At 34.5% G+C, this 15,541-nt stretch overlaps 1 protein-coding gene across 1 annotated transcript; it reads left to right on the top strand.

Moving 5' to 3' along the window:
- Window positions 1-1,849: 1,849 nt before the first annotated feature.
- Window positions 1,850-14,203, top strand: dhrs13a.1 (dehydrogenase/reductase (SDR family) member 13a, tandem duplicate 1). Its single transcript, XM_056466832.1, has 5 exons — window positions 1,850-2,062; window positions 2,304-2,422; window positions 5,752-5,875; window positions 7,659-7,985; window positions 13,816-14,203. Exons 1-5 carry the CDS (start codon window positions 1,933-1,935, stop codon window positions 14,073-14,075), a joined length of 960 nt encoding a protein of 319 aa, XP_056322807.1. The 5' UTR covers window positions 1,850-1,932; the 3' UTR covers window positions 14,076-14,203.
- The last annotated feature ends 1,338 nt before the right edge of the window (window positions 14,204-15,541 follow it).

The raw sequence follows: 15,541 nt of genomic DNA, 5'->3' as shown, positions 1-15,541 counted from the left end.
CATTTAATAAGTTTAATCATTTAGTTATGATTATTTCATCAAATGTTCACATTTCAAATGTTTGCAGATTACAATTAAACAATAAATTTACATTAGTTTTGTAATTTGTTTTATTACTATATTAAATAGGTATTCAAATCTTACTTTTACTTTTTCGTTTCAGTGTTTATATATTTTCCACAGATCCTCAGCATCTCTCTAAAGGTCCCTGGACATCGATATGAAAACTATGACTTCAATACCACAATATCTTGACACTTTAAAACGTGTTAATCCACGTTTCTCATATTATTGTCTGTTTTAATCATTCAAAACACAGCCCTCATTTAACACAATAAAAGTTGGTTGTTGCTAGATCAGATACGGTTGGGGCTGGAAGTTAATGAAAGTAATTTATATTATTTATGAAGTTTCCTATTAATTGTATTTTATTAGCATCTACTCCTACCCTAAACCCAACCATCACAGTAAAGTAAAAACTGTAGTTGTACCAAGTTTATTAAATTACCCAATAAATTGTATTTAACATCTACCCCTACCCTAACCCTAACCCAGGGGTGCCCAAACTTTTTTGTTTGAAGGGCCAAAAACCAAATATCATTGAGAGCTGTAGGCCGAATGTAAATACACCAAACCACATTACATTAAAGTTGCCATAGATAATCTCCAGCTTTTTTTTTCATAATATTTAAAAATAAATAGAAAATATTACTTTAAATCATATTACCTAATGCAGTTATATTGTTTACATTTACAACTCCTTACAATAACAACAAAACCAATCACATTTATAACAGTGGAATCAACGCTGAATACGCTATAGCAGAATCTGCCTTTGCTTTCACTTGCTCACTGATGTCTCTGCGTTGTCTTATATCAGTTTGTACATTTAAGAAAAAATCTGATTCATTTAAAACATTAAATTGAAACATTTAATTTCAGTTTTTTTGTAGCTTAGCAATAAAACAATCAAAATGCTAAATTAAATTAGAAATGACAGTCTTCTAACCATCCCCATCATTCTCCTTCTCATATGGGATGGTGGGCCAAATTAAAGGTTAACATGGGCCAACTTTGGCTCGCAGGTCCTAGTTTGGGCACATCTGCCCCAAACCCAACAGTCACAGTACTATAAAAATATTAATTATTGTTATTCAAAGTGATGCTATATTGATGTGCACATCTGCAGCTGTATTCTATCTAGGCATGGGCCGGCATAAGATTTTGACTGTATGAAAACCCTGTATCAAAGTATCATGATTGCTTTACACCTTGAAATAAGCATCTTTGGATATCTTTCTCTCTTTTTTTAATATAAAGAAAGCCGCTGTACTGTTCAGGTCAATAACATTTTCAGATGTTTCCTCAATCGTGGACTGACCAGTATATTTCAATGCGGAGGGTCTTTTCTGCTGGAGATACTGTTGCCCCCCCCCCCCCAAAAAAAAAAATATCCAAAAAATAATAATAAATATCACAATTTACATATACCCTAGGAAATTTTTGCAGTTTTAACCTTGACTTTTCCAAACCGCAGTATACCTTGAAACTGGTTATCATCCCATGCCTAATCCTATCTAGACTTTACCATAAAGGTTGGACATGACTTCAAAATCCTAGCAACAGAAGCCTCTCGGCAACTCCATGGCAATGCAGCCATGACATCTGCGCAAATCCTCACTTTTCCCCTCAAAAAACATCACATATCTTTAGATTTCTGCTGTAATTTCAGCCTGAACAGTAGCAACAGTACAGTGGTGTGAGAAATTGAATATAATTGAATATAATAGGAGTCTGTGCGCTGCTTTTATAACCTACTGTAAATGAACTGTGTCCAAGAGGGCGTTATCTTCCTGTTTCAGTCTGGAACAAACCGACCTATTTCACAACTAGACTCAACACTTACTGATCAGATCTGATCGTCTGAATACAATGTTTACCCTTCTCTCGTTAACATGCGGAGGACTGGTCGGGGTTTACCTGCTGCTACGGGTGACGGTGTTGAAAATGCCAAGATGTACAAGTACCGCAAAGCTGGACGGGAAAACGGTGATCGTGACTGGTCAGTGCTCCATTTATAATAGTGTTTGTTCATTCGATACAACCAGTAACTCGTGTCTTAATTTGTATCATCATTCGTAGTTTTTACAGTAAGCTTTTGCAGATTTTTACGATCGTGTTTAACACGCTCCAGGAGTGTTATGCAATGATGACAGCTCGTGCAGTAGCCGTAGCGTTGAATCTGAGGTAAGCAGATACACGGATATGACTGACTGACACTCGAGCTGGTTTATTAATTGCAGGAGCAAACACTGGAATCGGCAAAGCCACTGCGATGGACCTGGCGAGAAGGAGAGCTCGTGTGATTCTCGCCTGCAGGGATGAAGGCAGAGCTCAGGCTGCGGTCACTGACATCCAGCGGGTGGGTGAGACTTACGGATAATGAGCGAGCGCAATGAAATAAAAGTTCCAATAGGGGGCGCGTGTTCAGATGTGTTGCGTCATTATAGCTGTTTGTGGTCAAATATTACGATATTTTTATATATAAAATACTATTCTCTCACGTACATAATACACATACATAGTTAGAATACATAATACACATGGTGTGTATGTATGTATACATGTGTGAGTGTGTATATGTATATATATATATATATATATATATATATATATATATATATATATATATATATATATATATATATATATATATATATATATATATATATATATCTGCTATCGAATGCTCAACATACGAGTACAGCCCTCAAAAATCTCTCATTTAAAAGTAAAATTTTCTATAGGAAGCTTTACATTTTTATGTGTGCATATACATTAGTGTAGTCTAGTTTATCGAACAAATAACATATGATAACGGTCCACAATTAGCATACCCAAATTTATATGTTAGAAAAAAATATTCAAATAAAAAGTTAAATTTAAGACAAATATATAAATTATATTATACAAAATTTTACAATTTTGTTGAAATTTTGTAGTTTGTATTTAAATGTATTTTTTTTTTCTTTTCATAAAGATGTTTGGTGACTAAATTATTTTGACATTTTTATTAGTTTTCAGTTTGTGCACATTGAAATACAACACTTCGCATACTTTTTTTTTACAACAACAACCTTGCTGCATTTATAAATTATACAAAATAAAATAATATGTATGAGTGTGTGTGTGTGTGTGTACACACACATTTTTTTGTTAATGGTAATTATTCAAAAGTGACCATTATAATCATACTGAGTACAAGATACAGCAAATATATATATTGAAGAGTGTATCAATATAAAACTGCAAGACTGCTATAGAACTGCATTGTCCACACAAAATTTATCCATCAAATTCCACATCTTTGATAACTGATAAAAGGACTCCATATGTGTCCAAATACATGCCGTTTAGCTTTTATTATGCAAATTTAAAATATTTACAATAAAAAGGCCGTTTAAAAAAAATAAGTTTTGTTCAAATGCACCAAAAATATATTACATATTCACAGATAAATTTATAAAAACATTTATAGCAACAGCTAACGCTAACCACCCACAAAAATGTAAAAAAAATAAAATAATTTTACATAGATGTCTATCTATCTATCTATCTATCTATCTATCTATCTATATATATGTGTGTGTGTGTGTGTGTGTGTTTATATATATATATATATATATATATATATATATATATATATATATATATATATATATATATATATATATATATATATGTATGTGTGTGGGTGGGTATTTTATGTATATGTATGTGGGTGGGTGGGTATTTTTTTTTATTATTACCCTAAAAACCAATGTGAAATGATCATGTTTTTAAAGGGTGAAATATCTAAAGTCCCCTCTTTAACCAAAACTTCATCCACGCAAACCCTCATTAACGAAGCAATATAAAATGGTTTAACTTACATTTTGTGGAGTTAGCTTCTGTCAGATGACGTCTGGCTGCTTCAACGTTCAACAAACGTTTCTTTGCAAATTCTCCATAACAATGTGCCTCATTCACAAAACAAATCAGTCAAATATTATGAACAAACACCATGAACCATAATTGTCGCTGTCGCTTGAGGCCTTCTGAAGACTGCAGAGACACAAAAAAGCTGTTTATAAAAGCCGTGTCGACGCTAAACTTATTTGATGATGAAGTCTGTGAAGTATTCGGTGTGGTAGACAGTATTAACGATAATAAAAGGTTATAATTGCTTTAGACTCGATATTTGCTTCTGTTTGGACCAGGTTTGGACGCTAGACAGCATGTGTTTATGTGTCAGCCGTTAAAAGTGGGCGGGTCTTCATTACGATAATTGACAACTATATGTCTCTCTGTCGACATGTACAACACAATATCCATTGAAGTTCCTTTTAGATGTTATCATTATATAATAAAAAGACATATATTATATATATTTGTAAGAATAATAATTCATTTTTATAGGCTAATTCCTTTCCCAATAATTAATTTGACTTAATTTTCTTGCAGCAAGGAAACATATCAGAAGATATTTTGACCATTAAACTGATTAAGAACTGCAGTGGAGAGTCTGATTATATCTAGAAACATTTATTAAAATAATTTATAAACATTTAACTTTAGGTTAATTTCAATGTATACATATATAAATGGAATATAAATAGAAGATATAGAAATTAATAAAACAAATCTTAATATTTAAAAGGAGGAGTATGTTTTAATCTATGAAACTTTTAGATGTTTTAAGGATCGTATATATCCAAAGATTAAGAAATAAATTTAAAAAATGCAAATTTACAACTTGCTGAGCACTATAGACATATACTGTATATAATAAATAGAGAGAGAGAGAGAGAGAGAGAGAGATTACGACAGACTAGTTGCTTTTAGTAATGAAGTTGGTATCACGTGACGACATTGTTTTCTAGGTACAGTATATAATGACTAAAACTATTTTTAAGAGGCCTATAAACTATTTTTGTGACCAATCATTATTCACTAACGTTAGTGCCCATCCACTTTCTCAGCAACAGCTAACATTAACCTAAAACAAATATTTAGAACAGTAATTAAAAGGGGGATGATGTTTTAATCTATGAAACGTTTAGATGTATTAAGGATTGTATATATGCAAAGATTAATAAATAAATTAAATAATGCAAATTTACAGCTTCAACAAAAGGACATATCTAATAACATCTCATAGTAACCTCATAGGTTTATGTATCATCAATAAAATGAATATCCTATATCCTAAAGTGAAAAAAAGAATGGGTTTTTTAATATACATAATGAATCTAACCATTAAGATCTGTTTAAATGGGTTTAATAAACTTCAAAAAAAGTTTCTATATATATATATATATATATATATATATATATATATATATATATATATATATATATATATATATATATATATATATATATATATATATATATTTCTATATACATCTATAAAGGTGAAAAATCATGTTAATATATGCTTTATATCCTCCTTAAAATGCTCTACTCATAAACATATAGATGTTGTATCATTTGTAAATGTTATAAAAATGATCATTTATTAAGTAATGAGTCATATCAGAAAATATATTCTAATATGAAGTGACCTATTACTTATTAAATGATAATGAATCATAATAAATGCTCTTTTATTTATCAAATGTAATACTGTTTTATATGAATGAATATTTCATCACCATCATTTTCTGCTGTCTTTGTAGCACAATCATTAATAATTTGATTGAAAAACAGGAAACAGGAAACAAAGAGGTGTTGTACATGCACTTGGATCTGGCCAGTCTGAAGTCTGTAAGATCTTTTGCTGAAAACTTCCTCAAGAAAGAATCCAGATTGGACATTCTTATCAACAACGCAGGTATGCCAATAAAATATACACGCTTTTTAACATTAATTAAAAATTCTACCTCACAAGGTCAATTTTACTGGCGTTTCTATACCTGTGGGGACATTTGTCATCAGGGTCCAGTTTTTCAAAAGTCAGATTTTGGATCACAGTTTGAATCAAATTTTGGAAATGGGTTTTTCAAAAGTAACAGAGGGATTTTGAATTAAGATCAGACCGTGTAATCCAATCTTACATTTGATTTGGATCAAACCTGTCCTTTGGGTTATTCAAAACTTTGAACTCAGATTGGGATCTATTTGATTAAAAAATAAAAGGATTATCCAGATCCCATCAGAAGGGTGAATTCAGTTGTGATTTTTTTTAACCAAAAAAAAGTTTTATTGTTTTAAGTGAATTATTACAAACTTAATGGTTACTGATGATATATAAGTTCCTTCATATTTGAAGCCTGTATGAAGCATGTCACATCTAATGAGATACGGTAAACAACAACAACAAAACAATATCTAAGCAGTATTGTATTAGAACAAACTAAAAAATGTTAAATGTTTGTTGATTGCAGTGGTTCTGCTTCTACAATGGCTGTGGCCACTGGTATTTTCCCTACCTGTTGTCCTTTGCTTAGCCACTAGGCTGCACAGTTGGTTCCAGTTAAGGCTCTGGTAAACAGGATTTGGTAGTCCTGAAATTTGGTATTTGGATCACAGTGATCCTAAGATAGATCAATTAATCCAAATCCAAATAATATTTCCAAATCTGGACCAATTTGATCCAGATTTTTTTTTTTTAAACTGGGCCCTGAAAAGGTGTACACAAACAGACATACAAACATAAATTACACAATTTAAATTATTTTAAAATGTAATATAGTAAAATATTAAGCTCTTGTAGCAGAGATGGGAAAAAAAGCAGAACTAACAACACTTTAGGGTGGCACTGTGGCTCAGTGGTTAACACTGTCACCTCACAGCAAGAAGGTCACTGGTTCGAGTCCCGGCTGGGTCAGTTGGCATTTCTGTGTGGAGTTCGCATGTTCTCTCCGTGTTGGCATGGGTTCCCTCTGGGTGTTCCAGTTTCTCCCACAGTCACGTCACAAGACTGGAATAGACTCACTAAACTGGTCATAATGTATGGGTGTTTCCCAGTAATGGGTTGGCTGAAAGGGCACATGCTGCATAAAAACATATGCTGGAATAGTTGGCGGTTCATGCTGTGGCAACCCCTGATAAATAAGAGACTAAGGCGAAGGAAGATGAATGAATGAACACATCCCAACATAGGCTCATTCTGAAAACGTAGCCCTATATGTTTTTCTGGAGATCACGAATTATGTAGCCAGAAGTACGTATGGCTGCATTTCATCGTTAAAACGAACATCGGCCGGTTGGTCAGTCAGTAAGTCAGTCAGTCGACAGTGACCTCTGGTGGATTTATGCGAGAACAGCAAATGATGCTCGCCAGAGAAATTTGAGATCTGAAAAAGCGTACACAGCAGCCTCTGGTGGATTTGCGAAAACAAAAACTACAAAAAAACGCACTCCTGGGACGTACTTTGCTCTCTCCAGAAATGTATATAGGGGAACGTAATCAGAATGAGCCTGTGTTGACATATTACTTTCCTTAAAAAGTAACTAAGTAATACATTTAGTTCCTTAAAGAAATTAGCTCAAGATTGTAATATATTATTTTAAAAGTAGCTTTAATCCCCAATATATACACACTTTTTACATTAATGGAAAATTCTGCCCCAGATTTGAAAGCTTTACATTGTTTTTTCTGCATCTACATACAGGACTTGTGATTGGTGGCAAGACTGAGGATGGCTTTGGAAGGATGTTTGGTGTAAATCACCTCGGTCACTTCTTGTTGACGAACCTGCTGCTGAAACGGTTAAAGGAGTGTGGTCCCAGCAGAATCGTGACCGTCTCTTCGATGGCCCATGCGTGGGGAAAAATAGATTTCAACTGCATCAATGCTCAAAAAGATTTGGGCAAAGGAGATTCTGCTCTGGGCTTGCTGATGTTGTACAGTCACAGCAAACTCTGCAACGTCCTGTTCACACACGAGCTGGCCAAGAGACTCAAAGGCACAAATGTCACCTGCTACAGTCTGCATCCAGGTCAGTCTGAGAGACGTTATCTTGAAAACACTTGATCAATTAAGGAGCACGGAATTTTACACAGTATTTCCTGTAATATTTTTTCTTCTAGAGAAAGTCTTATTTGTTTTATTTTAGCTTGAATAAAAGCAGTTTTTAATATTTTTAAAACCATTTTAAGGTCAATATTATTGGCCCTCTTTAGCAATATTTCCTTTTCGATTGTCTACAGAACAAACCACTGTTATACAATGACTTGCCTAGTTACTACAACTTGCCAAATAATATAATTAACCCAGTTAAGCCTTTTTAATGTCACTTTAATATAAGTTATAAAACATAACAGTTATAAAATATATAGTATACATTTAAAAAAGGGTGGGAAGGGGGGGATATGTGAAATACAGGGTGTATAAATGGTTCCTACGGTTAATGAAATTTCTGAAATATTATGGGATTTTAAAAGGTGTATTCCAGACATTAATATTAAAGGTCAGAGAATTTCATATATATATAAGTGCAATGTAGGTAAACCTCACTACTATGACTGATCTGCCATGGTCTTTAGCCTCCTTGTTAGAGCAACCGACTCCCATGCAAAGAATCGCAGGTTTGATCCCAGCTCAGACCAGGTTGGATGCAGTAGGACCAGTGGGCTACATATATTTTAGTCCAGGTCATGGAATGTCACGGGGCTTTGTTATTAATGTAAAATTTTACTTTCCATTTATGAAAATGTAATTTTCTATTACTTTTTTATTGTGTTATAATGATTATTTTTTGTAGCCTATATTAGGTGGCATAAATGGTCACTAAGCGAATAAAAAATATATAGCTAATTAGGTTGCGAGCTAATTACTGTTAAGTTTTGAATTTTTTTTGTTTTTTACCATTGCAGCCGGTATTTAGTCACACATTTAAAGTCCTTAATTGTGTTAGAGAATCTTTCTTAAATCTATTAATCGGTGTTGTATGTTATAATCTAATTAGAAAACCCATTGAATTAAATAAAACCATTCAATCTAATTTCTAGTCCAGAGATGCCCAAAATAGGGCTCGCGGGGCAAAGTTGGCCCATTGATTTGGCTCGCCATCCTATCTGAGAAGGGAGGGAGAACAGTGGGGATGGTTTAGACACTGTCATTTCTAATTTAATGTAACCTTGTGTTTGATTGTTTGTTTTATTGCTACAAAATAGTAACTGAAATGAAATGTTTCAATCAAATGCATCTGATTTTTTTTATTTACATACTGTCACGCGACGGATAAAGGACAATGCAGAGACATTAGTGAGCAAATGAAGGCAAAGGCAAATTCTGCTTGACTAGTGTATTCAGCACTGAACTCCACTGTGATATAAACTGTTTATGTTTTTATTGTAATAAGTTATAATTACGTTTTTTATAGTGCATTAGTTAATACGACTTACAGTAATGTTTTCCATTTATTTTTAAATATTATGAAATAAATTAGGAAATTACCCATGACAACTTTAACTTTTAGCCCATGTCTCTCAATGATATTTGGTTTTTGACCTTTCATATGTAAAAGTTTGGGCAGCCCTGCTCTAGTCCATTTTTTTAAGTGTAGCCTTTATCAGGTGGCATAAATGAACTGAAAATATAGCTAGTTAAGTTGAAAGCTAATCACGGTTTAGTTCGAAATTTTCTTCCAACCGGTATATATTCATGCATATAAAGAGCCCCTATTATGCCTTAAAAATGTCATATTTTGGTTTTGGGCCCAACAACAGGCTAATATGTGTGCACAGTTGAAAAAAATGTTCATTGTTTCATAATATGCATTTATTTTTACTTAATTACCTAATTATCTTGATTTATTTGTTCCCAAACTTCTCCTTAGCGTGAAGCTAATCTGCACTGATTGAACCGATGACACAGTTTGTTATGATTGCTCGACTGCGTTCAGCGTGAGACACAGAGAAATGCCCACCACGGCTTATCAACAATTTTGAAGTAGTCAGAGGCAGAGTGTATGTGTGACCCCATTGCAGGAGTACATTAAAGCAATGCAGTTTAACACCCGCATATTGCTCTATTCTTAACCATGACACACATTCCAGTATGAGGCGCCGTGTAGGATTTAAATCAAACTTTGCTTATCAACACACACATAAACACGTGCATATACACCTATAAATTACTCGCATATACACCTATACTTTTAGATGTTCAAAACAACATATATGAAACTTGTCTATATACATATAAACTTGACACACGCATACACTCACACACACACGCACATACATATAAACTCCATTTATGCAAACACTACGACACACGCGCACATACATATATACTCCATCCATGCAAACACACCCACATTAACACACGCACATACATATATATATTCCATCCATGCATACACACCCACACTAACACACGCACATACATATAAACTCCATCTATGCAAACACACCCACACACACGCGCACATACATATAAACTGCATCTATGCAAACACACCCATATATATATAGTGACTTGTGTATATACATATATGCAAGTGATTTCATATGTGAGTGCGCATGAATTTTTCACTTTAAACGGAAGGTATTTCAGTATAACAGGAAGTTATCTCAGTTCATAAAAAAGAAGTCGTTTCAGTGTAAAAGTCACAGCCAAAACGAAATATATAATTATTTATAATTATAAGCCTGTATCGGGTCATTTCAATTAGCCGTGTTGTAGTGAAATCTATCCTATCTTCAAGCTTATGAAATATAAATAATGTGATTAATTGAGGTATTAGGTCTTTTGATTATTGAAAACATGACATGACTGCTCCAGCAAAATGTTTATTAAAAATCCTCAAATAAATGAAAGCAGTAGGTTTAATCAATACACGGTCACACATGAAGTATATAATATTATTTATTATTAGAATAAATATATTGTTGTCTAATATGATTTTCTGTATGGTATCGCAATCCTTAATGGGTTATTTTGGGTCCACACTTCAGTCCAGAAGGTGGCAGGAATGCACATTGTTGGTTTGCCAGCTGCCATTAATCAGAAAATAAGACGAAGTAAGCTATTTTGCCACGTTTCTCCATTTGAATGACCATGATGAACAGTGATAGCGTTACCTTACAGTCGCAATTAACATTTTGCGAAATGTTCTTGCTTCGCCGACTATAATAAGATCCATATCTAATTCAGTGGAGTCAAATGTGTCCCCTTCAGCTGAACTGCAAACAGAATCTGAATTGCGCAATTTGTTTCGCCATCAAGGCCCGCAGTTCAAGACTGCGGTCACGCCATCTGCGGTTCGGAGAGACGGTCACGCTATCTGTGCTTTAAATTGTAGTGCGCGTCTACTCTGTGTTTTGCGGTAGACTAAAGACGCGTGTTTAATGCGCTGCAGTTTTATAATCTTGTTTCACTTTTTCTCGCCTGACTATATCATCTTCATTGCAATTAGCACAAGTAAATAAAGCACCGACAAACGTCACGGCTATCAAGATCACTCTGAAATTCATGTTGATTTTCATGAGAAAAAAAATTACTTAATGCCTTCCGTTCACACTGAAAAGTTAACGCACATCCACATATAAATCACCTGCAAATATGCACAACTTTGTATACGTTGGTGTATCTTGTTTTGGATGTTTGCTCGACTGTTTAACGGGTGTTTATGCATGCTGGGAGTTGTATGTGTGTGTGGGTGTGTTTGCATGGATGGAGTATATATGGATGTGCGTGTGTTAATGTGGGTGTGTTTGCATGGATGGAGTATATATGTATGTGCGCGTGTTTCGTAGTGTTTGCATAGATGGAGTTTATATGTATGTGCGTGTGTTAGTGTGGGTGTGTATGCATGGATGGAATATATATATGTATGTGCGTGTGTTAATGTGGGTGTGTTTGCATGGATGGAGTATATATGTATGTGCGCGTGTGTCGTAGTGTTTGCATAAATGGAGTTTATATGTATGTGCGTGTGTGTGTGAGTGTATGCGTGTGTCAAGTTTATATGTATATACACAAGTTTCATATATGTTGTTTTGAACATCTAAAAGTATAGGTGTATATGCGAGTAATTTATAGGTGTATATGCACGTGTTTATGTGTGTGTTGATAAGCAAAGTTTGATTTAAATCCTACACGGCGCCTCATATTCCAGGGCTCGAAATTGCAACCGTTTTGGTCGCATATGCGCCAGAAATTTTATCTATGTGACCTCAAAATATATTTAGGAGCGTTTGTGCGATTACATAAAATTATTGTCAATGCTTGCTCCGCCTTCGCGCTCTTCTTATTGTTCCACTGCTCTAGAACTGAACGCAAATGGATTGGTTAAAATCAGCTGTCAATCACTCAGTCAACGCCTCCTGCCTTCAGATGACAGGAAGAGCTACAACCACGAAAATGTAACGCACTGAAGATGAGAATGAAAACAACACTGACAGATTTTGTTTTAGAAACCACCTAATATATATATATATATATATATATATATATATATATATATATATATATATATATATATATATATATATTGCTTGTTAGTTTTGATTAGTGTTGTTTTCAAATGCAATAAATCTGTTTATACAAAACTTGTCGTAATGGTGCTCATAATTGGTGGGTGCGACTATATTTTAGCTGGTGTGCCTAAATTTTTAAAGTTAGGAGCCCTGCATTCTGTATTAATCCACACAGCGGCAAAAGCTGAACTATTTTGAAACTTGACCACAGCACATGTGTAAGAACAGCTGATGATGGCCATAGCAACGAGAAACGGCAGTGGATCGCAAACTCACAAATGCATTTAAATCCGTAAACAAAGCGGCACGCGTCGCATTTTCAACGTGGTTTTAGACGCAATATGAGAATATAAAAAGTTAACCAGAATACAGTACAAGTGGTTACAAGTAACAAAACACAATTAAATACATCATTTGCAAGCTAGAGAAATCAAGGAGGCCTTTACTTACACTTGTGAAATGGAGGAAAAAACTGATCCATGAACTGTGTAAAATTCCTGTCAAGCTCTGACAAAGTCCCATACATCAGTAGTCTTTTCTGATCCTTCCTTTAACAAACGGCTGATGAATCCCCCATTTTAAGCAAAAATAAACTTCAACCATTGACTCATCACAGCCTCATCTTTGGGTAAGGAAATAACACTAACTTTCCCTCACACTTGAGAGCACAGCATCTACGTGACTTGATTCAACCGGGATCTGCTACAGTGCTTGTCTTCCTCTTTTTTTTTTTTTTACAGTGTTTGTGGGCGGGGTCAGGGGTTTCAACTTTCCCGGGTCTGCGCACCCACCAAATGGGCATCAAATGGGCTTGATTCTGTAATGACGTCATGCCAACACGACTAAAAACTCGTTACATCGGCGATTCATTTGAACCACTAAAAGTCGACTCTTATTGATGAATCAATAGTTTTAAACACTGTGCACTTTCAGATTTAAGCCTTAAGCTGGATATTTCACTTCACTTAGAGCTGTGTTACACACTACATGGAAGGTAATTTTCAAAAACCCATAATAATAGGGGCTCTTTAAAATATTTTTGTGATTTGTGTAAAAGAATCATTATTAAATGTATAAATAAATGTTGTATTATGTTATTATAATTAAAAATTATTTAAAAGCCCTTTAAGTCACTACTTTCAGTCTAAATTTGTGACAAAACGCAATGACAGATATACTGTATTATGCCTTTTTTCTGCTAAGCGCTCACAGATCATTAAAAAAAAATTTTTTTAGTCAAGGAAAGTCATGGAAAAATCAGGGAATTTCACATTTTGCTAAGAGCTGGAGTCCTAAAAGTATGACAAGTAATTAATACTGTTTTTTTTTTTTTGTTAATAGGGGCCATCAAAACTGAGCTCGGCCGTCACAGCAACTTTTGGTGGCGTTTAATTATGGCACCAATTTTTCTGCTCTTCTTCACGGACGTGGTCTCTGGAGCTCAGACGTCTCTGCACTGTGCACTTCAGGAGGGCATCGAACCTCTGAGCGGACGCTACTTCTCTGGTTGCGCAGTGCAGAATGTTTCTGCTAAAGCCAGAGATGATGCAGCAGCCAAAAAGCTCTGGGAAATCAGTGAGAGGTTTGTTGGTTTAGCGTGAGATCGTTGGTTTAAAGATACATTTGCAGTCTATTTAGTAAAACTTGTGCTGTGTCTGCATTTTATATATTAATAAAAGCCTGTGTCAAACATTGTGCAACAGTACAAATAAAATAGTTTTTAACATTTTCTGTGTGCAAATTTTTTGCATTGAATGAGCAAAGAATGTACCTCTCTGTTTCACTCAATACACTCTTCTGTGTATGTTTGTGATATTACTCATGTTGTTGTGTCATACAAGAGTAAAGACATAACTCGGTAGGTGTGCCCGCGTGGCTGAATCATTAAAATGTTGAATGCGTCACCTCTCCCATTTAGAGTATGCAAGAGTTTTAGTACAGAACAGCACACACAGATCTGTACACTGCATGTCAAAGAAAACTACGTCAAGAGATGCCTACAGTCATAGTGCTATCTATTTTAATATGACTTAAAATAGTTTGACACTAAATTCTGTGGTGATACAGTATATTCCTGTTTAGGAATCGTAAAGGTTGTATACAGTCTGTCTGTCTGTCTGTCTATCTATCTATCTATCTATCTATCTGTATGTCCATCCATCCATCATCCATACATCTATCTGTCATCTCTACATTGGTCTATGTCCGTCCGTCCATCCATCCACCTACCTGTCTGTCTGTCTGTCTGTCTATCTGTCTGTCTATCTTTCCATCCATCTACCCGTCTATATGTCTGTCTATTTATCTATCTATCTATCTATCTATCTGTCTGTCTGTCTGTCTGTCTGTCTGTCTGTCTGTCTGTCTGTCTATCTATCTATCTATCTATCTATCAACACACACAAACACAGACATGTACAACAATCTTTTTAGATGTCCCACAGATGTAATGGTTTTATGCTGTACAAACTGTATATTCTCTCCCGCTACCCCAACATTATCCCTAAACCCAACCCTCACAGGAAACAATCTGTACTTTTACATATTCAGAATACTTCATGTCTAATTTATGAGTGGGATTTCTGTGTGGAGCTTGCATGTTCTCCCCATGTTGCCGTGGGTTGCTCCGGTTTCCCCCAGACATGAATGAATTGAATTGAATAAGCTAAAAATTGGCCATAGTGTATGTGTGTGAATGAGTGTGTATGGGTGAACCCCCATTGACAGTTCATTCCACTGTGGCGGATGAATAAAGAGACTAAGCCGAAGGAAAACTAATGAATGATACAATCTTAAGCCCATGGCAGAGATGAAAATGCAAAAATAACAACACATTACCTAAAAAGTAACACATAACACATAGTTACTCAAAAAAATAACTCAAAATTGTAATATATTACTTTTAAAAATAGCTTTCCCCAATATATGCACATATCTACTATAATTATATTTTTATACTTCACTAATATTGTAGCAAATTATTCTCTTAACCATAACGTTCATATAGTCTAACATGTTCCTAAAACACAAAAAAAGAGCTTTAAACTGTATACAGAAACTTATCTTG

This window comes from Danio aesculapii, chromosome 10 (genome assembly GCF_903798145.1).
Source record: "Danio aesculapii chromosome 10, fDanAes4.1, whole genome shotgun sequence".
NCBI lineage: Eukaryota > Metazoa > Chordata > Actinopteri > Cypriniformes > Danionidae > Danio > Danio aesculapii.
The sequence above is the reverse complement of the archived record's forward strand: the minus strand, read 5'-3'. Positions and strand labels throughout refer to the sequence as shown.